This window comes from Pelecanus crispus, chromosome 19 (assembly GCF_030463565.1).
Source record: "Pelecanus crispus isolate bPelCri1 chromosome 19, bPelCri1.pri, whole genome shotgun sequence".
Lineage (NCBI taxonomy): Eukaryota > Metazoa > Chordata > Aves > Pelecaniformes > Pelecanidae > Pelecanus > Pelecanus crispus.
Window position 1 is genome coordinate 5,749,872 of NC_134661.1, and position 21,813 is coordinate 5,771,684.

A 21,813-nucleotide genomic window follows, 5' to 3' on the forward strand; every position below is an offset into this window, starting at 1 on the left:
AATGGTAGCACCAAATTGATTGCAAAGACATAGGGGACAAAGGGAGCCATTTTCCTGATGTTGAGTCAAAAAAGAAACACAACAACTGTTCAGCAGAAATCACTGAGGGTTAGAGAGAGAGAGATTCAAAAGATTGATCTTCAAGCAATTAGAGAAGGGAATGCAATTAGAACGGGGGCTGCTGCTCTCCTTTGCTGTTTTTCTTTCCCATACACAAGCACACAGGCACACAAGCACGCGCACGCACACACACAGAGATTTTCGGAGTTCCAGGCGCCGGGTCATTATGCTCAAAGAGTGGAGGGGAAAACCCCATTGCCCAGCGCGGTGCGGAGACAGGTGAACGTGTCACGCCTGCAGGCTGCACAAAGCTCAGCGGTTTTGTGTTGCGGAAATGAGGGGGGTATCCCAGGCCCATTTTCTTCTAAAAGGAGAAGCAGTGGGGCCGGTAGCCTTTTGCCAGCAGGTTAAAATTCACTGTGAGGTTCGCAACCGCTCCTGCCGTAGCTCCGAAGTTTTCGGGTGGGTTTGCTCTGCTGGGCTGTGGGCAGTGGGCCCCGGAGGGCAGAGGAGATGCTGCCAGCACGGTGTGCACTGATGCCTCTTCTTTATTCTGCGGGGCTTACGATAGCACTTTACCCTCCCCTAGCCTGCGATTTCACCCCCTTTCCCTCCCCTTCGTATTTGATGCGATTTGCCGACAGTTTGAGCAACTCCTTGAGAGAGGCGGCGGAAGCCTTGGGGCAGGGGAGGGTGCAAGTGCCTGGGGTCCCACCGCTGCCTCACCGCTGCTCCTAAAACTCACCGGCCGCTCCCCAGGGGCTGCCAGTCTGCAGCAGAGGGTGGGGAGGGCCGGGGGCTGGAGCTGGCCGAGGGGCCGGGGCAGGGCACAGCCAGGGCTGGGGGGCCAGAGCCGGGGGTGCAGAGAGCAGGGGGTGCTTCCTCCTGCGACGGGGCGAAAAGGAGGATTCAGTCCACCAGCAAGGGACGGAAACCCAAGCCTTAGAGAGGGGGCTGAGTTTGTACTTCAGACCAGTGTGACTTTCCATATGTGACGTACCTGGGGGTGAATGTAACAAGCATATGGAGTCAGATCCTCCACTGGCGTAAACTGGTATTGGTGGAGGTACTCTTGTTGAGGATCTGGTTTTTCTTTTCTTTTGCCTTTCTTTTTTTAAAAATGTGATTCCTTAACTCCAGTGATTTTATCTCTCTTTTTTCTTCTTCCTCTTGCTGTAATTATCATTGTGGAATAAAGACTACAGACAGACAAACAACCCCAACCCCACTTTTTTTTTTGTAATCTGTGTTGTAAGTGCTTTTGTAAAAAATAAAAAATAAAAATAATAATAATGTAATGGACTTTTATGATTTTTGTTTGTTATTTTGTTTTCCATCCTTTGTAATAATTTGTTTGGGGTCCGGGGGGGGGGCATTTTCATGGTTATAATTTGTGTGGGCGGGGTGTTGCATCACCCTTCCTTTTACTTGTATAAAAAACAATAGTGGCTCAGCTGTGGAAAAAAATGTACTTTTTTATAAATAAAGAATTTTAAAAAAAGATACCTTCTTCTTTTTTTGTGCATCTGTGACTGCGTCGTTCTGCAGCCTGTGCCTGGTAGCTGTAAGGAGAGTCACAGTAGCTGAAATGGCATCTGCTTTCCAACCACCTAGGTCTGTTCCCATGATATGCAGTATTTTGTAATGGGACTTGCTTGCAGATGAAGGGTGAAGGCTAAGGGTTAAGAGATCTGCAAAACAAGTGGCCTGGAGAAGGTGGACAGGGAATGACTGGTTTTGCCACTGATATAAATGGTATTGCGTGAAATTCTTGGACAGCAGATTCAAGATAGATGGCGGGAGCGTTTCCCCCTAGTGATGTAAACAGTGAAATTCTTTGTCAAAGGATTCTGTGGATGCCAAAAGTTAACCTGAGCTAAAAAAGTGGCCAGAAAAACCTATGGAAGAAAAATCCATCAAAAGTTATTTAAAATTACGACACTGTCTCTAGCTTAGGAAGTTCTTAAGTTGCTGTTAGGTATAGCAGATGGGACAGGCTATTGGAAAAACGTCAATACACGGTTGCTCTCTTCTATTTTCTCTAGGCATGTGTAATTAGCTGTGGGCCAGGATACTGGGCTAGGCCAACCTTTGATTTGACACAGTAGGATGTTCCTCTAGTGCAACGCTGGGCTACCATGATGATTGTGCATCAAGAATGTCTAAATGCTATAGGGATGCTAAGGGTCCATTGGGAGGCAAGATCCGTCAGACTGCATCCCTGCATCTCCGTTACTGATCTCTGCATTGGACAGAAGAGTTTGCCTTTCCCCTTTCCTCCAGCTTCCTGACTGTGAATATATACTACAAAGAAAGCCTTGTTCCCAAAGATCAAGGCAGACAACTCTGCAAGACCCAGACTTTTGCAAGGGAGGGAGAGACAAAGCAAGCAAGAGATCACAGAAAATGTGCATGTGCTTCCTTGCACTGACATCAACAGGCACTTTGCCATGCCTCCGGCCTAGAGAGCGGAATACTCCCGGGGAAGGGATTTTTGCACCCGGCTTCAGCATGTGGATGATCTGTTGGAGATTTGAACCAAAACCCAGCGCTCCCCATCACAGAGAGAGAGGGAGAGGGATCCTGACGCAAATCTGAACTTGAACTGGTCTCCATTGTGAGGAGATGAGCTGGACGGAGAGGGAAGCATTCAGGATTAGGCTGGAAAGGAGTGGTTTGGTGCAGGCTGTTCATTCCCTGTCAGCAGCAAAGCAGGCGTGGAGCTTGCGCCAGAGCAGCAGGAGGCTTTTTGATACCAGGCTCGATGATCAATGCATTGTGTGCTGCTTGGCAGACAGGCTCCCTCCAAACCCCATGCCACTAACGGAGCCAATTCTCAGTCATTCTGCTGAAAAAGGAGTGTGCTGGCCACCTCACTTTGGAAAGGGTTAAAGATAGCCATGGGGAGGCTTTCCTCAGATGCAAAGCGGGGAGAAGCCAGGAACACTTGTTATCAGGCTTTAATGTGCCAAGTGAGTTGCGACCACTATCTGGGCTGTATCTATATGTCCACATATTTACTCCTCTTATTTTCCCCTTTCTGCCAGCGACTCTTAGTAATGACAGATGTTAGAAGGGTAGCTTTGCTTCAGCTGCAGCCGTTCAGGTCAGTAGCTGTAGGAGCGACCACAACAGCAATGCAGAAGAGCAGCATCCTACAGAACTGGATCCCCAGCAGCTGGGTCAGCCACATCAGCCAAGTTTGGGGGTGGGGAGAAAGGGGAGAAAGAAAAGGAGCACCGGGAAGCTGGGATGGGGGTCTAGGATAGAAGGAAGGGTAGGAGGGGCTATCTTTGCCCATGGTCCTGCTGGGTTGAGCCCCTGGGAAATGCTGCGCTGATTTCCCAGGCCATGTCTTACAGTTAAGCGATGATGGATAAAACCCATTGCATGGGGCCTCTTCTCAGCAGCTCAGGTTGCAGAGAGCTGAACACAGCAGGAACTGACTCCCATGCAGTGCCCCTAAGTATTGTGTTTCTCTGGAACAAAACAGAAACACGTTGGGGGTGGGAATGCCAGCAATGCATGTAGCCCATGGAAAAATGGCAGTGTGGCTTGGATCTCTTCTCAAAGCCTCATCTCTGCAGGCAAGCACTGCTGGCCCCAAAAGCAACTTCAGAGCCCTGACGATCAGCAGAGGTGCCAGCAGAGAGCCAGGGGAGGAGCTGGATCAGGGGAGGAGGAGATGAACAAGAGGCTCGTGTTTGCTCTTAGGCTGTATGCCCACTGCTGAGCACGGTCCAGCAGCAGAGAGCCAGTCTAGACCGGAGCAAACGCAGTGAGATTCACCTCCCTGGAACTGGGAGATGTACACAGAATTCAGGGCTGAAATGTCCATGATGAAGATACAGAGCCAGGTTCCCAGTTGGTGCAAGCACATCCAACTTTTCTGACTGCAGTGGAGTTACGCTTATTTCCACCCACACAAATGAACATGGCCTACGTAGGATTTGTAGTGAGTGAGAGTGAGATACACTGCCGTGTAATCAGGGAATTGCCAGGCAACCTGCCTGATATCCCTGGGCACAGGCACCTGGGAAGGAGCTGTCCCTCACATGCTGGGATTAATGCCTTGCACAACATTCAGAACCAGATGGATCTCCCAGGGATTCACATTCATGGCAGACTCAGAACTGGAAGTGCAAGAGCCAAAGGACTCCAAGAGACAGAGAAAAAGGCAGTGTAACTGGGAGATGTCAAACCAGGCAGGCTGTGAAGGGATGGGAGCTCAGGGGGCACTGGAGACAGGTCAGGTCACAGAGTATCGGTCCAGAAATATGTGACTTTCAATCCAAAATTCATTGTGAGGTAAGAGGTAATCTGTGCTCAGGTTCAAATTGGAGCACTCATGGTCACACATACTGCTAAGTCTCCTAGAGCTAGTGCTGGAAAAACTGAACTGAGAGAAACTTGCCAGTTTAGAACAGTGCTGGGTGAATTACTTGTAGTAACAAATACGTTTGATTAATTTTTTTCATGGTTTCAGATTATTTGCAAACTTGAATTTGATTTGTATGAACATATTTGTTAGAGGAAATTGCTTTATGCAAATGTATTCCAGCTGGGGGACCTGTGACACGGAGAAGTGCTGTTGAGCCTCAAATGCCCTCAGTGGTACCTGGCAGAAGGCAAGGGGGGCTGTTTCACTCCTCCTCCAAACAAGGCATTTCACAACCTTCCCAGATGTGTTTAGATGCAGGGTCTTTCTTATATAGTATTTGCAGAACAAGGATCAGCCTGTAAAAAAAGAAAAAAAAAAAAAAAAAAAAGATGTGTGTTGCACTCCTAAAATTTTACATACTAACTAGCAGAAATCAGACAGTCAGGCATGGCCATGCAGGCAAAGCAGGGGCACAGCAAGATAAATGTGTACATGATTAAAATGTAGGTTAAAAATGTTGTATCACCCCCCAGGGGCTGAGTTATTGAAAGGTAGTAATTTATGGATACCAGCCATTGGAGTTGCTCCCTTAGCCTCAGCAGCTGAGGTGAACGTTGTGGCCTCATCTGACTAAGCCCAGCGCAAGGTGAGTTAGGGACACTCCTTCCTCCACAGATTTCACAACTGCTGAACCAAACCCAGATCCTCATAGGAAACAGGCAGGGCTTTTAATCTGAACTGCATGGAATTTGGGGAATAAAATGGTTTGCATGCAAAGAGGCAGTAAATGCTCTTTCTGCCCCTTTGCGGAAAACATTGTCCTGTGGTTTGCCGGTGAGCTCAGGAGGTGAGCTTCAGTGCTGGCTAAATCCCAGGAGGTGAATATGGATGAAATCTTAAGAGATCAAAGGGACCACCCTTTGAAGAGCTGTGAGAGCAAGTCTCAGGAAGGCACTTTTTCATTAGTGCCCGGTTGTCAACCTTTCTCTAGCCTAGCACCTGAGTTCCTGGTGTATCTGGGACTTTGCAAAGCAAATGCTTTCCTCCACCCATCTGCCTGTGAGCCACCGCTAGCCCCATGGAGAGAGGGTGCTTGAATGTTTCCATTTCTCCCTTATCTCTCTGTTCCTCTCAAAATCCTGCCAGCCTGTTTATCTCACAGTTTTGAAAAGAAAATTGCCAACTTCACACCTGTCAGTTTTAACTGATTGCCTGTCACTTGGAGGGAGGGAGTCCATCTGTATGACCCTGGCTGCACAGGCTCTGCTCGCCAGGGGAAATGTCTCCATCCCTCGAGGAACAAAATGCTTCGTTTCCCATCTCCTGGCCTCATCTCATTGTCCTGCTGTAGCTCCCAGCCCTTTCAATTACCGCTTTACAATAATAATGAACAGTAGCTTTCTGCTGGCACACAGTTTTGTCCACCCAAGGAGCTGATCCCATCATGAAACACTCATCCCCTGAGGTCCATAATTTCCCTGCTGTGCAAAGGAGTGCCCTTCCTGGCGGGGGGTGATAGAGACAAGTGAAATGACTTTAGTGAAGGTGTGCAGGGAACCAGGGAGAAGGCTCAGGGGTGGGCTCGGGATATCTAAATCCTTATCTTGCTCATCGGAGCACGCTTCTGCCTGTGGGATATGTACAAACACATGCTCGCTGTTGCCATCCCCAGCGGGTGCCTTTCCACAGGTCCAGTGCATACCCCTTCCTTTAACCACCCTGAATCTGCAGAATGTGGAGGAGACTGAATTCCAGCCGTTCCCTTCCTAGCAGCTTAGCCAAGGAGGAGGTAGGAGAAGGAGCAACAAGTAGGAGGGGCACCCCGTCCAGCTGCTGCCCGCTGTGCAAGGTCCGTGGCTGTTGATCTGAATGCTGCAGCTGTCTGGGATTATGAATGGATACCGGAGTGGGAATGCCGAGTCTGAAAGGCTCGAGTAAACACTGCAGAGCAGTCCAGGAATAATGGCATTGGGGCTTTATAATAGGAAGAAATCATAATTAAATAGAAATTAGTTACTTAAATGGTCACTTCCTGGGGTTTTGTTGATGTCCGATTAACTTAACTTTTAATTTGCATAAGCAATAAATGTTTAATTATGTTATTAATATATTTGAGTTGAGGAGCTTATGGGGTTTTATAATTGGCATTTAACTAGATAGTTCCAGCATATTAACTGATGTTTTATAGCTCCATGCGAGGTTTCCCAATTATAACTGACCTAAAAATTTGCTTGGAGGACCTGCCTTGCGAGTGTTACCTGAGCAACAGAATAGGGGGAGCTGAAGAGGAGGATGTGTGGAGCCTGTCCCTGCACAGAGGAATGGGCGCAGGCAGCTCTGCACCCTCCACAGAGGCTTTGAGACCCCTCTCCCCTCCCTAGGATGCTCTTTTCTTAAGGCCCACAACCTTCCCTGTGTCAGAGAGACGGGCACCTCCCCTCTCTCAGCATTCAGCTGACTGCTGAGCCAAAAAGGCTGACACACAGCAGGGGATTAGGGTGGGGAGAAAGATTTAGAGATGGCGAAGGCTTGTCCGTGGCTTACAGCATGTGACCTCGTGACTGATCAGCTCTGGCAGCCTCTGGGACTCTGCGTTCAACTCCCAGCCCCTGCTTGTTCCCCTGTTCCTCTGCTGCAGGTTGGCACCACTTTCTTTATCACTAGGGAGGTGTTAAGGAACATCCTTTAAGGTCCCGTTTCAATAGACTTACTGAAAAGCTTTACTCAGGCATCTTCTGCATTTTTCCCTTCTGGGTCCTCCTCCTTTTAAAAACAGGTATGCTTCAGCAGGGATACAGAGTATTGCAATGGCTGAAATACAATGTCCTGAGTCTGTTAATGGGCTGCTTTACAAATCCACCGACCCCTGTCTCATCCAGGAATTGTTAAGGCACTGAGGTGGTCATTGTTTCCACAAGCCCTATGAAAGCATTGAGTAGCATCAGGGCCACCACCCTTCCTTGCAGACTCTGTAGAAACGTGTCCAGCAACAGTGATTCCCTCTTGACAGCTCCTTCTGAGACCTGTCAGCCATTCTTAATCTATTTTCTATTCTTAATCTATTTTCTATTCCATCTCTACACTTACTTAGATGAGATGACTGGTTTAGTAGGCAAAAGATGACATTGTGTTTGACTGACAAGACCCATTTCCCATGAACCATGCAGACTGGCATCGATTGTATTCCTGCCTTTTAATTCTTTATTAACTGGAACCTGTGTTAGCTTTTTCTTTGGTGCCAGCAAATCACCCTATAGTATTCAAGTCATTCTCTGTGTCCTCTTCCAGTTTGCTAGAATGTAACCTTTTAGAATTTACCTATTTCAACAAATAGTAAAAACTAACAGCAGTGAGTTAGGGATCTCCTCAGCTAAGTCTTTCAACCTATCTGTTTGCTTATTATAAGTGGAGTGTCCAAGGAGATGGTGTCCAGCAAGGTCCTCAGTCTTGTCATCCGCAAACACGTGGAAATTGTTTTGTCATCTCAGAAGCCACAAACAAATGTCTGTTGGTCTCCAGAGACAGATCATGAATAGTTATTGAAGTCTTCTGCCTTTTCTGAATCATTACTGCCCTCTTGACCATATCCATCTGGTAAAGTGCCTATAGAGCATTGCAGAGATTTTGTTTATTCCTGCTGTGTTCCCCAGGGTAACCCTAGCTTTTGTATCAATCGCCTGTCCTTCACAGCATCTCTTTCATACTGACTGATTGCTCTCTTTCCAGGTTTTCCATTTGATCTGTACTGGAGATGGGGGAAGCTCCCCATGTGCAAGCCAACAAATACCAGTAGAATAAGGTTACATAGCTAAATATTGGTGATTACATGCTAAGGCAGAGACTGTCCCGCAGAGCTTGCAAGATGTTTGAGAAGTTAGGAGGGAAGGTGTGTTAGGAGTCTTTCATTGCCATTAACAGGAGGGAGAAATCAGGAAAAGGGTCAGGAACATGAAGTCTGAGTTGCCTTCTGCATCACTGTCCCTCTCCTGGAGCAGGATTGAATGGGGGCAGCCAGGGATGTGCTGCAGCTGCTTTTGCTAAGTCAGTGCAGGCACAGTGGCCATCCTGGCTTGGGAGAAGCAGATGTCACCCTTGGCACTCCTGGTCAGGAAGATGCGTGAGAGGAGCAGGAGGGGAGGCAGCAGCACTAGGGTCCAGGTCAGAGCAACGTGAACATCCAACAGCTTCATTCTCACACATCACTCCAGAATGACTGGTAGCTCCCTCCCTGCTCCAGGAGGCTGAAGAGTCATTCCTTTGTCTGGAGTGCAGCAGGCCTCAAGGGTATTTGGGAAGCTGTGGGAGAGGAGAGAAGGGAAGGGGGTGTGTGAAGAGGCACAGCAACCTCAAGCCCTCCTTGCTGCTGCAGCTCCCAGGGGAGATAAGAGAACTGTAGTCCTGTCCACCTTCCATTTGCACAGCTGTTCATGCACTTTTGTCCAGATGACAGAGAAGCAGAGCAGTTCCTCCTCACCCTGCCACACATACCCTGTGTCTGCACCTAACTCCCAGCAGTCTCTCTGGGTAGATGCAAACAGGGAGCTGATCTCATCCTTTGGGGCCGTCCAAGATACAGCTGCCCCGTGCTGTAGGCACCCTGGAGGCAACAGGAGCCAAATGCAGCCCAGGGCACATGGCCAAGCGGAGTGAGACATTCCCAGGAGTGCTGCTGAAGATTGTTGAGCAAATTAACTCTATTAACGCAAATGATAAGAGTCTGAGCTGCAGTCCCTGTACCTTCTATCTGACAGAATTCATCTGGTGGCTGCTTGTAATAGCATGACCTTAATGGACTCATCAAGGGAGCAAGGCTGTATCTCTGGCTGAACATGGATTTGGGACCACGCTGTGCTCTGGGCAGCAATAGCAGGCTGCTAAGATCAAGAAAGACACACTCTGGTGTAATGGGGTTCAGGATCTGGCCCCTTCATCCCTCCAGGAGAGGCAATTTCAAGTGTCATCACCTCCTCGAAACTGTACAGCAGAAGAAATAAATTACTAAAGGGATTTGATTGTTCATTACTCTGCTGAGCTGCAAGGAAATGAAGCAGAACTAAAATTAAGGGCTGGGAGGCAGAGGAAACATCAGATAACATTTCCCATCTTCTCCAAGGCCCGTTTTCTCCCCCAAAACAGGCTAGGGGACTGTCCATATTGCTGCACTGACCTGTGAAGCCCCTGGTTCTGGGAAGGCGGGGGGTCTGTGGAGTTGGCCAAGCAGAGTGGAGAGAGGGCAGGGTGAGGTTTGTGCCGGATTTGGATAGATGGGTTAGAGACAATAAGGTCATGTCTGACCCCTCTTTGCTAGAGCTGCTGACTGGCACAGAGAGACAGGGACATCCCAGAATCTGGAGTTAATGTAGACATTTCTTGGCTGAGGGGAAAGCGCAGGGATGTAGCATGCGTGTGCACATACAGAGGGGCTCAGTTACTATGGGTGGACACTGCTACAAATGACTGCTTGCTGTTGCACCCTCTGAACAACTGGCTCTTTCTGTTGCCCAGTAATGACTTTGGTGAACTCTGCCCTTTCACACAGAGAAAAGGCTTCCTTCCTAAGCTCGAAAACAATGTTCTCAGGTGCTGTTTAACAACTGCTACACTTTGCTCCAGGAATGGAAGGAAAAGCCAGGCCAGTGAGAGGTATCTGAAGGGGAGCTCCCACTACAACAGCTACTCTGCAGAAGTCAGTCCTCATCTCTGCTGGATCCCACGGGGTTAACATACTGCTCCTATTGTTGCTATCCAAACCCCATCCTTGTTAGTGGCCACTGGGAAGCATTGCAAGGAAAGGTCACCAGGGGTTAAAGCCGCATTCCAGACATGCTTTTGCAGCCAGCAGCTACTTAACCAGATGCTACTTAACCAAGGATGACTCTGCTGCTTCCTCTGCAGGAGAGGAAAGGGAGAAAGCTGGTCATTACTGGAGAGAGCCGAGATGCCTGCACCCTCGGTGAATGGCAAAGCAATTGCCTTTGCTGGAATGTGTGTGAAATCTCCACTAACACCAAGCACATCCGTGTGTCCACTTGCAGTTGGGCATGCTCTTCAAAGCAAGCACCCCAGGGAGGGCTGGATCTGCACGCCACACTGCCAAGCTCTCCCAAAACCTCATCAGAGACAGGCAAGTGGTTTGCAAAGTTTTTAAGTGCCAGTTAGGCTAGTAAAAATTACAGAGGAAAGCAAAGTGGGAAGGGAACTTAAAGGGATGTTGTGATTAGTACCTAGACAGTGGGAGACGCATGTTCCAAATGCACTCAGGACCCAGGGGGTACCCCGTCATCTGGTCTTCAGCAGCGAGGAATTAGAGGGGATATATCAGGTCACTCGCAGAGGGGCTTGGCAGTTGCAAGGGATTCCCACTTGTGGGAGGGAGAAGGACAACGCAGAGAGGGTTCAGGAGCATTTGTTTGTTTAATCACCCTTGGTGACACTGGCTTTTGGCCCCGCTCAAAATACACAATACAACCGAGACCCTCCCAGCAGCCGTTTGCTTGGACCAGATGCAGGGATGTGCAGCAGCAAGCGGAGCAGCCCCGGGTGGGAGCCAAGCTCCCCCACCTCACTGGGGCCCTGCGGCCCCACCCTGTGCAGTGGGGAATTTCCAGGGGAATGAGCTGAAGCCCTGTGCAGCGGCAGCATCAGGATTGCAGCCATGGCTTGGCACTCACATGTGTGGTGGCTAATTGTGTAAATGAGAGTTACATCAACAAACACCCCGGCGGGAGAGGCTGTGACAGTTTTTAAAATTCCTTTTGACTTATATCACAGCAGCTCTGCCTTCATTTTGGTGTTTAACCTTTGTTTGGCTGGCTGCATCTCCAGCTCCTGAGGGGACACAAAACCAGAAGCACCTTCTCTTGCTAGCACGAGAGGTCCTGAGCTCTTTCTGTAGCTGGAGGAGTCTCTGGGAGGCAGGGATGGGGAGGGCTGCTGGATCAGCTCTGCTCTTGCTATGCTTTTGTCACCAAGTGAAGCCCAGACACTCCTCCTGCTCAGAAGACCCTGCCAGCCACCTTTGCTAACCAAGTTTCTCCTCTTCCCCATACTGAGGTCTAACTCCCCCTCTTTCTCTCACCATATGTCACCAGATGAACAGCACTTGGTGACAGCTGGTTCTGGATACTGCAGGGGTTAAGTAGTGCTGCAAACTGCAAATTGACCATCAAACATTGATTTGTGTTTGCACAGGGACAGATTCTCCTCACTCTGAAGTGCTTTCACAAGTCTTTCTTGCAGTCTGGTTACCTCCACCTGCAGCTGGGCAAGGATCTGAGCTGGAGCAAGGTCTGAGCAGGGCTTAGGTGGGAGGGAACCAAGATGTTGTGTTCCCCTTCTCCTCTCCGCTCCAGGCCAGGACAAAAGGAAGGGGCATGAAGTTTTTGGACCCAGCTTTGATGAATGAAGGAAATGCTGCTGCTGAAGGGGGCAGGATGGCACTTCAGCCTCGGACACTAATGGTCCAGTGCCACTGGCTCAGCTTTCCAAGCAGTGTCTTTCCCTTCTTAATCTCTTCTACCCTCTGGATGCTTAGCTGTCCCTCCAAGGGATTCACTTGATATACACAGTGAAGGGAACTGCCCTCAGAGGAACCTACCGCACCTTTCCTCCCTCACACTTAAGATCCCTTTAAAATCTCCAGTAACTTGCAAGCCCTGCTGTTTATCCCACCCTTTGGCCCATCAGCTCTGCCAGCTCACATCTCTGACTCTCCTGGGAACAGCATTTCATTAACCCTTTGCAAACACAAGGTGTCATGAGGCTCTGAACCAGCTTGTGCCTGGGGGTGTGTATGCTATTGGAGCGTGTCTCAGATTAGCCAATCCTACTCTTGTCTTTAAAACCAAACTGGAGATGTATTTGTTCTGCCAAGCTTTTCAACTCAGTTTAATTTAGCTCTGTGAACTTGCCGTGTCTCAGGCTCCCTGGAATGTGTCAGGTGGGGTGTATTATAAATAAGCATGATCTGATCTCATTGTTTTGCTCAAAGGTTCAGCAGGCAGGAAGAGTCCAGCAAGTGCTAACTCCCTTTGCTGGATCAGGGTGACAATCCAGGTCACAGACAGGCTTACTTTAAGCTGGCACGGTACCGGGACAGGCTGCTTTAGACATGCAGGCTGGATACGCCTGTGAACAGGGATGCAATTGAGCACCAAGGTAACATTAACTCTAGCAAGGCTGGCAGCTAGAAGAGCTTCCAAGCTGCTGGCATAAAGAAAGGAGAAGAATCACGATTCCTCCCCATTGATTTGCAACGTGTCTGTGAGCAAGGCAGCACATTCCTGAGTGCCTTGGCTGTCCAGCCATGAAATAGATGGGGATTTGTTTTGTGTGGGGAGGTGATAAATGGAAAGGGAACCCTACTTTGCAATTGGTTGCAGATTCAGGCAGATCTTTGAGCAAATGACTATTTAGAGGTGTTGTATGTTGTTATGCTGGTTTTCTGCAAAGCACTGAGGGATCAAGTTAAGTTAGAAGGCAAAGACAGGAGAAGTGTGTGCAGCTTTGAGCAAACCAGCTTCACTCAGAGCTGCAGTGAACTGGTCCCAGAGAGTGACGCAGCTTCCAGATTTACCTGAGGGATTGCAGGTTAGTGCATCAGCAATTAGATGGAGCTCAGGCTCTCCCTGGTGCAGCTGAATACGTGGCAGACAGTCAGCATAGAAAGATGACAGTACCGGTATGAGACCCAACCCTCTCATCCAAATGAAGCCTTCCTGCCTGTCAGCTCCTTTGTCCCACCCCACAGCTGTCTGTGCAATTCGTGCAGGACCCCATTCCACACATCTGCTCCTCCTCACCTGCGCAGGCTGGATGTCACTGTGCGTATAGTGCAGCAAGTGCAGAATTATCTGGCTGATCACGGCTTTACATAAAAAGTCAATCCCAGACAGGCACATGCCCTTGGTGGGGATGTAACATAGCCTGCTCTCAAGTCTTGATCCCAAGAACAGCCAGGCTGCTTCATGATGCAAATGTCCCAGCCACACAAGTAGCTTTAAGGGAAGAGACCTTCCTTCCAAAAGCGTGATAGACTCCGTGTCTTCTTCCCTTTCCTTTTGCAAAGTCCTCTACATCACTCCCCCCATACCAAGAGCAAGTGAGTCATTTCCTGTGCTCTGGCATACCCTTCTTTGGAAGCTTTCCAGTTTATCTGTCTTTGCCCCACTTCAAGTTCCCTTTGGGAACATCTCTCTTGCTCTCCTGCAAGCTGTTTCTCCAAACCCTTCATTGTTCCTGTATTATTATTTACTATTGCGCTCTGCAGCTGCACTATTTCACCCCATGGGCACGGAGCGTGTGGACAGCTCCATCCGTTTGTCTCTGTGCTTTGAAATGCTACCATGGCTGTTTGCAGTAAATCTGAGCCACAGCTCTGTCCATACAGACAGAGTCATCAGCCCTGCAGCTGTCTGGACAAGGGTTTTTCATAGCCGGTGCTATGAAACTATGCATCAGTTGTGCACTGTGATTGTGCCCGATGCATCTCTCTGGGACTGACATTCTTGTCTAGTGGACATTCTTCACTTATTTGGGAGATGTGAACAACTGACAGCATTGGACTGCTGGGTGTGATTTAACTGAGCGTTGGGACTGGTGAATTACAGTACCAGCACATCACAAAATGTTTTAATTGATCTAGTTGGTAGAAAGATCTTCATCTGTTACTGGTTACTTTTGGAAACCCAGAGACACACACCATTGGGAAGGATGCTTTACAGATAGATGACCACTTTTCTTCCTTTCCTGCCTCTGCTTCCATCTCCAGAAGAGCTGTGGGAGAACAAAGTAACGACAAAACTGCTCTGAAAGAGACTGGGGGTAGGGTGTCCTTCTTTTCTCCTTAATTGTAATACCATGAATTAATTCCGTTTCCAGCAGGAATGAGGAGTTCCCAGCAGCCCTTAGACATCCAGATAAGGCTGATCTGTTCTTTCAGCCCCTTTGGGTTCTCCGGTACCTGCCTCACTGCCAACTGCTTCGCACAAAGTTTTTGGAGAGTTTTAAATTATTCAAGCGTGACACAGAGCAGGGGGTTTTGCATTCTTAATTGGCAAAGCCTTTTCCCACTCCAGTCTGGAGGCCCCTGAGCTGTCCTGCCAATTTATTCTGATCCTGATTCACAAGCCTTGCAAACATCTTCCCAGGGCTGCCCAAAAGCCCTGTCAATGTAACTGAATCCTCATCTGCCAGTTCTTATCAACTTTTCATGAGGCTTTCGCAGTGCCCTCCTGTTTGACTTACAACACCCCTTCTTGCAGGCACCCTGCCCTCCAGAAAAACCCTGTTGGTGCCTCTGACTTTACCTATTAAAGAGGCAATGCACACAGAGCAGGGAAGGAAATAGGCTGTGTTGCAGCTGAGCCCTCCAAACAGTACTAGCCACAGCTCTTCCCCAGGAAGGGAGATTGAGGAAATAAACAGCTGGGGGTGCAGACAAAAGAAAGTTTAAAAGGGGGGAGAAGAAAGAAGGAAGAGCCAGAAGAAAGGAAGGTCCCTCTACCTCTTCCCATTTTCTTCTCTCCTCTGCGCTTTCTTGCTCTCTCGGGACCTTCATCTCTCTTTTATCTTCCTTGTCCCCTGGTGTTTCCTCTTATTGTCAGCAATTATCCCTGTTGCCTTTCACAGCTTCCTAGCTGGACTCCTGCAAAGATGTGACCAACCCTTTTGCAGGATGGCTCAGCCTGTCCTCAAGAAAGAGACCTGCACATGTAGGGGCAGGGCTTCTTGTCACAGGATTTGTTTGGTACTTGCCATTCTGTGGAAGCACTGCATTGCCACACAGCCCTGTCTTAGGCAGCTGGGATGGGTACCAACACCAGGGTGTTCATACCATAGTCTTGAGAGCTGGGCAAGAAGCAAGTACTCTGAAAGACACCCCAAAACACCTGCATTTCTCCTTCTGCTCCTCCATTCCTTCCCTCTCCTCATCCCCTTACTGTCTTTACCCAGTGCCCTATATTTACTCCTCTCTCTTCTGCAAACTGATGGCTACTTTTTCCCCTCTAAATTTTCCTGGCCCCTTCCTGCTATTACACAGCCCTGCTCAAGTTCCTGGAGATTAATTTTAGCTTTATTTACTTATTTATTTCCCTCTCCGTCTTTCTTCTTCCGTCCCCTTCCCCCACACACATATACACACCTACTGATTTACAGCGGTAGCAGGAGGCTGATGTTCTCTGCTCGCTACCTGCCATCCAGAGAGCCATTGGGGCCAATTCATCATGGAAATGCCCCAGCCAAAGTGACTGGAAGATTCTTTACAGTCGCTGTCCCTGCCACAATCTCGAATGCTGTCAGGGGGTTTGGATTGCAACATGTCAGCTGTCTGCTTGAGCATGGCTGTAAGTGAGCTGTCTCAAGGCAGAAATATTATTTACAAGATAATGTGGCTTATGGAGAAAGGAAGAGAAATAAAAGTGACTGCCACTGCCAAGGACAGTGGGGAGCAGGGCCTCACATTCTGATGACTACAGCATCCTGCTACTTGAAGACACACAGCTCTGAGCTCTTAATTAAGGAACAGGGGACTCCGAGCTCTTAATTAAGGAACAGGGGAAGGCAGGGTGTGGGATGCTGACCGATGGAGGCTCTGGGGTGTCCTTGCAAGGCAAGAGAAAACCAGGTTTGCATGGAAAGGGGTGGGAGATCAGTGTCAAGACAATTCCCAGGGCAAATTCTTCATTGGTAGCAATGCCTCAGCATGGTGCTGGGAGTTCAAGTGTTTTGTACTGATACAGTAAACATGCCAGTTCTCTGCTGTGCAATTTGTTGGTATTGACCAGAGAGGGGATTTCCCTGGGAAATGTTTATACACCTCAGTTCACTTCTGGATGACAGCAGCAAATCTGAGAGGTGAAGAAGGCTGGCTGTGAGGTGAGATCTGGGAATAGGCTGTTGGCAACTATTCAGCGCAGTCAGTTCTGCAATTGCACCTCGTATGTGGGATTTCAGGGAGCCCAGCCTTCGAGCTAAGTGAGTGCTGAATCCATGGATGTGAGGTGGGAGTAAGTGGCAGATTTTCACCCTGAAAAGTCCTGTATAAGTTGTCCTGTGTGGTTTGGGAATGCGTGCATATACATTTTATAACCATGCACACATGTAAAGTGGGTATAATTTTGAGGCCTTGGGGATGGGTAGTTTAGTGGAGATATTGGCTACTGTTATGATACCCAAAGCCATAATTGTTGCAGAATAAGGTCCATATAGCCCAGTATCTAGTCTCTAAGAGCAGCCAGTAGCCAATTCATTAAGAAAAGTACAAAAATTAGGTGTGACAGACAAGTTCTACAAAGCACCTTGTTCCCTCATCCCTGTCTCGCTCCCCTCCCCTGAATTTCTTTTCCTTCTCCTCCTCCTCCTTCTTCCTCCATTCCAATTATCTCCTTCTTTCATCACTGCCGGAGCTGTAAGTACAAAGTACCAATTAGCTAGTTTTCAAGTTTAATTAGGTTGGAAGGTAGAGCAAATTAAATCCTTTTATCGTACGTTTCAAAGCACTTTCCCGTCAGGCCCATGGGATGGGTTTCCTTTGAATGAGGTCCACGTTAGTCACGGAGGAGCTGTCCCAAGTCACAGAGCTCTCCAGCCATGGGGCAAACAGGAGATGATATGCAAGATGCAATATATCTCCCCCTTGCCCCTAAATCCTACACTCAGGACATCTTTTTTGTAAGGGTTAGGGGTGCATATACCTCTGCTCCACCTCAGTAAATTAAGCATTGGTCCTTAGCTCTTCTAAGGTCTACATTAAGAGCGAAGCTCTCCTTCATTTCAACACTGCCAGGAATTCAGTGAAGACACTGTGACAAAGCCCTGCAGAAGGCTTTCAATATAGTTAAATAATATATAATAATAATATCAGTAATATAAAAATATATTTATATATCATATAATATACAAATATTATATAAATATATGTTTATATAATATATAAAATATATAAAATAATATCAAGTAGCAGGTCCACAGGAATCCCTCTGCACCACATGGGGTGGCTGCTTAGAAGCACCGTTATTCCCTAAACCCTTCTTTCTTCAGGAACAGAACAAAGGCAGAAAAACAGATCCAGGAATAACCACCTGATGCAAGGGGAAATTGCAGAACAGAGTAAGGAAGCGGTTAGCTCTTGAAGACACAGTGGGCTGCGATTCTAGCCACAGATTTCTGTTCCTCTTGAGCTCTGACTACTACATTTCAGTATGACCCGTCTCCCCCCATGAAGCTGCCCGCACATGGCTACCTGAGACAGTTTCAGAGCATGTTGGCATCTTTGCTCCCAGAGTTCCTGGTTCTACTGGTCTTTGCGCCTTACTGGTTGTGTTGTCTGATGCTCTAATCCTCTCTCCTGTGTTTCCCGTGTGTTGCAGATAAGCCACTGCCTCAGGGTGCCCCAGGAGGCATTATTGGGATCGTGGGAGGTGTCATCGCAGCAGCTCTCATCATCGGTGTGGCTGTCACCGTAATTATTGTCTACAGGCGGCAACAAAAGAACCGCACTGGAACGGACAATGACCTGTAAGTAGCCCCATGCTCACAGAAATACAGCACAGTGATGGTACAGGTGCTATTGGATGGGGCAGCAGACAGAGAGCACCGCTGGCCCTTCCGCTACCTGCATGCAAGAAAAGCCCGTTTTCCCTGCCAATTCTTCCTGTCTGCCACTGTCTGGCTTGCTCCTCGAACTCTCTTCTCTTCCTTGGGGCTCCCTAGTGCTTTCCATCCTGTTCTCTCCTATTTTTTAAATCTTTTCACAAGCCTTAAGTGGAAACTGAAGCACAATGATGTTCACCCAGATGCTGCTTTTCCTTGGACATGGTGCAGCTGCTCAGTACCACTTTCACCTCCGGTGGTAGAAGAGGATCCTGTTCCTCCTTTTTCAGAGAAATGGCTTCAGGTTCCTGTTTTAGACTGTCATCAGAGAGGGGTCTCTGATAGACCCTGAGCAGCTCTGAATGTATCCCAAAGAATCCAAAAGGATTCACATCCACTCAGCCTTCCAGTTTTGTATATATGGTGCCAGCCTGAAGACATGAACTCTGGCAATATGAGAGTAGGGAGAGAGGATGCCCCAGGGGCTCCTCTTTGACAGGTACTTGCTTTGCTCTGCCCTGCACTGTGCAGCACAGATCCCAGGCAGGGAATTCAGCGGTGTGGAGTTCAGCCTATGCAGCATAAACAGAGCTCTTCAGAAATGTTTAACCTGGTCTCTTCCTGAAAAGCTCTGTCTTGTCACTGCCTTTGAGCAGTGGGGCTTGAGCACCCCCTCCCTTCCTTCCCCCCCTCATAGGGGAGGCACAGAAAGCTCAAAGGCTAGAAGTTGCTTTTATCTTCCACACCCCCCACCTCATTGTTGTTACATCTTGGCCACATTTTGTGCTCCATTTAATCCCATTTGAAAGAGGGCATTGGAGGATAGTGGGAGAAGGAGGGAAGAGAACCGGGGAAAGAAGGAGGAGAGAGAGAAAGGCGCACAAACAAAAAAATAGCACCACAAGGTGAAATTGCGTGAACAGCATCAGCCCTATGATAGAGATGCATTCAGACAATCCACTTCCCACAATGGCCCTCAACGAAGGCACAGGGAAGAGCCACTTTAGCTGAGAATAGAAACACAATGGTGCTCTAGTCTGCAGAGGCGCTGCCTCTATTGTAGACTCCGCTCCAAAGCCTTCGAAAGTTAATAGCATTTATTTTCTTTAGAGCCATAAAGTCAATGTTTTGCAGAGCCTCAGGGACCCATTTTACTCTCCCCCTCATCCATACACTCTGGTCCCATGCTGGAATCCATTGGGTTGCCAAGGAAAGTCACCCATCTCTATCAGAAGATCTAGTGAAGTTTGTACGGAGAGAAGGGCGGGGGAGCCAGCTAATTAGTGGATCAGAGTTTTAATAAGTTTTGTAAAAGGATTAGACACATCTGTGCATACGAACAGAATGTGCAGAGACAGTCTCTAGGCTGGGATTATAATGGCTGCCAATCCTTATGCTCTGGGGCAAAAGCGGATCCCCTGATTGGGGGTCAGGGATAAATGTCCCTGCATGGCATAGCATGTCTATGAGGAAGGTTCAAACTCCTACTGGGAAGCCTGTGGCAGCAGCTACCATTCCAGGTAAGCTCCCAAACTGGGGCTGACATTACCTTGTTGATTTGCAGTCACCACTGCCAGACTCTTTCTGGTACCCTACAGTCATAAATTGAGCCACCTCCCCATGGGATGATTTGGAGCCATTCCAAAGCAGTGCCGGGAGACAGGTATCCCAGCTGCACCCTCGGGATCTGCAAACTGACATGGGGATTTGCTTGGAATTAGGAACAGAATGCTAGGAGGGAGTTTATGTCTATTAACAATTCTAACTGGGGTGAGAAAGAAGGCACAGGGGGCGTTACTGAGAATAATCTATACGATTATATTGGCAGTACGGTGACAAACACAGTCAAATCTTTGGTCCATGCAGGATCTGGCTTGTTACAGCACATCAAAGCAAGCAGACCCCTTTCTCTTGCTCTCTAATCAGCAATCACTTCTTTATCTGCAGAATTGACTTGCCTCCATCCCACAAACCTGCCCCTCCACCAAAGAGGAAACAGGAGATGAAAAGCCACCTGAATGCAGAAGACATCCAGGTATGCCTCCCCAGCCCAGCTGCAAGTTCCTCCCTCTGGCAAGGAAAGCTGTTTCCAAGCAGTGTCCGCAGTGCCTAAATTTTGGAAAACTGCGTTTGCAAGAGCAAAGAAGTCCATGGCCTAAGTTTGAGGGGCAGCAAGAACGGACTTGTCTGCCCAGAATTCCCAAAGATTGGCACTAATTGAAAGCTGTAATTTGGATCCTGCTTACTCCCTTTTGTGGGGATTGAATTGTAAAAGAAATGGTGTTCAGATGGGCTCTTAGGTGCAGGGACTTTTGAGCATCCCCACCATTTTGAATGTTATGAGTGGTAGTGAGGGGTGTGAGAATGAAAGAAAGAGAACAGGAGGCAAATAATATGGTAGGAGCAAGGGAGAAGGTAAGATGCACTGCCCTTCATGGTGATATCTTGTGGTGGTGTCACCTGAAGTAGGTGTTGCCCCAAGCTGTGACAGAAAGATAATACTTGCTCTTCTCATCCCTCTTCTCTCCCCTCTATTACAGGTTGTTCACTTAGACAACATGAAACACGAGGAGGAAATCCAGAAGCTGCCTTTGCAGACTCCGTACTACGACATGGCAGCCACCGAGGCCTCTCCCTACACTGACAAACTGGTAAGGAGATCAGGGTGCTAATAGTGCTGCCTGGCCTCATCCTCACCCCCAGCCTCACTGCCTTTCACACAGGATCTCTCACTCTAAAAACCAAAAGACCCCGCACCATCCACAGGGGTGAGCAAGCAGCCTTCACAGTCCAGGAGTATCCTCTCGTGGAGGAAGGCAACTTGCATGCTCTGATCTCAGCCCACCGCTCAGATACCACTGACCCTAATTCAGCACTTGCCCCTTTTGTCCTTGGTTTCCACAGGTCCTAGAGCTGTGCCTTTATGAGTCATTCCTCAGTAAAGCACCCTGCTTATTCCAAATCTTCATCAGAGGACTATCACAACCTGTGGTAGTCTCATCTTTACCTACATATGACAGCTAAGCCTACAAGCCACCTATGCCACCCCAGTCACTCTTCACCTTCTGCAGCTGAGCCCCTGTTAGAGTTTGCAGCTGAACAAATCAGCTCTCGAAGAGCGGTGTGTGTTGCCGTGAGAGCTTCACAAAGCAATTATCTGCAGGGCAGATTGTGCCAGTGTTTGACTCTCAGCTGACAAGAAGTTCTTTAAACCCCCTTTTTTTGTGTGCGTGGATTTGTTCATCCTCAGATAGAGAGATGCTAATGTGAGGCAGCAGCAGCAGAGAGATTAAGGGTTAGGGAGAGATATTAGCAGCCATGCGGGAAAGACCAAATTTCAAGGACTGAAGCTGAAGGAGGAAATATTAGATTCAAAGGGCAAAGGCATAGGAAACAGAACAGGTAGGATTAGAGTCCTCCCTTGACGAGAAAACAGAAAACCTTCCTCCTCCCAGGCCTTGGACAACATCCTGTCCCTCCCTCACCATGTGGCATGGGGCTGCTCCATCCCGTCCTCCATGGGAGACACAAGAGCCCCATATAAACGCTGCAGGTCTCTCTCAAACTCTTCCTCCATGAGGGGTGGTTCAGAGCACTACACATCAAGCCTGGTGCTTCTAGATCTCAGCAACGTGAACCCATTTGTTTGAGAAAGCAGTATAAATATCAGCCTATACTGGAGTAATATTTTATGAACATAACTAATTATAACCCTCCCTCCAGTTCATCCTGGGATGACTCTTTAATGCATATTCCTGTGCAGATAATAGAAGGACAGG

The 21,813-nt window shown here is 48.3% G+C and overlaps 1 protein-coding gene across 1 annotated transcript in view; it reads left to right on the forward strand.

Annotated features, from left to right (window-relative positions):
- Positions 1-21,813, forward strand: part of NECTIN1 (nectin cell adhesion molecule 1) — a 104,612-nt gene that overhangs the window by 70,465 nt on the left and 12,334 nt on the right. Inside the window, exons 6-8 of the mRNA XM_075723346.1 lie at positions 17,812-17,959; positions 19,982-20,069; positions 20,575-20,685. Coding sequence (XP_075579461.1) covers positions 17,812-17,959; positions 19,982-20,069; positions 20,575-20,685 — 347 coding nt within the window. The remainder of the gene's footprint in view (positions 1-17,811; positions 17,960-19,981; positions 20,070-20,574; positions 20,686-21,813) is intronic.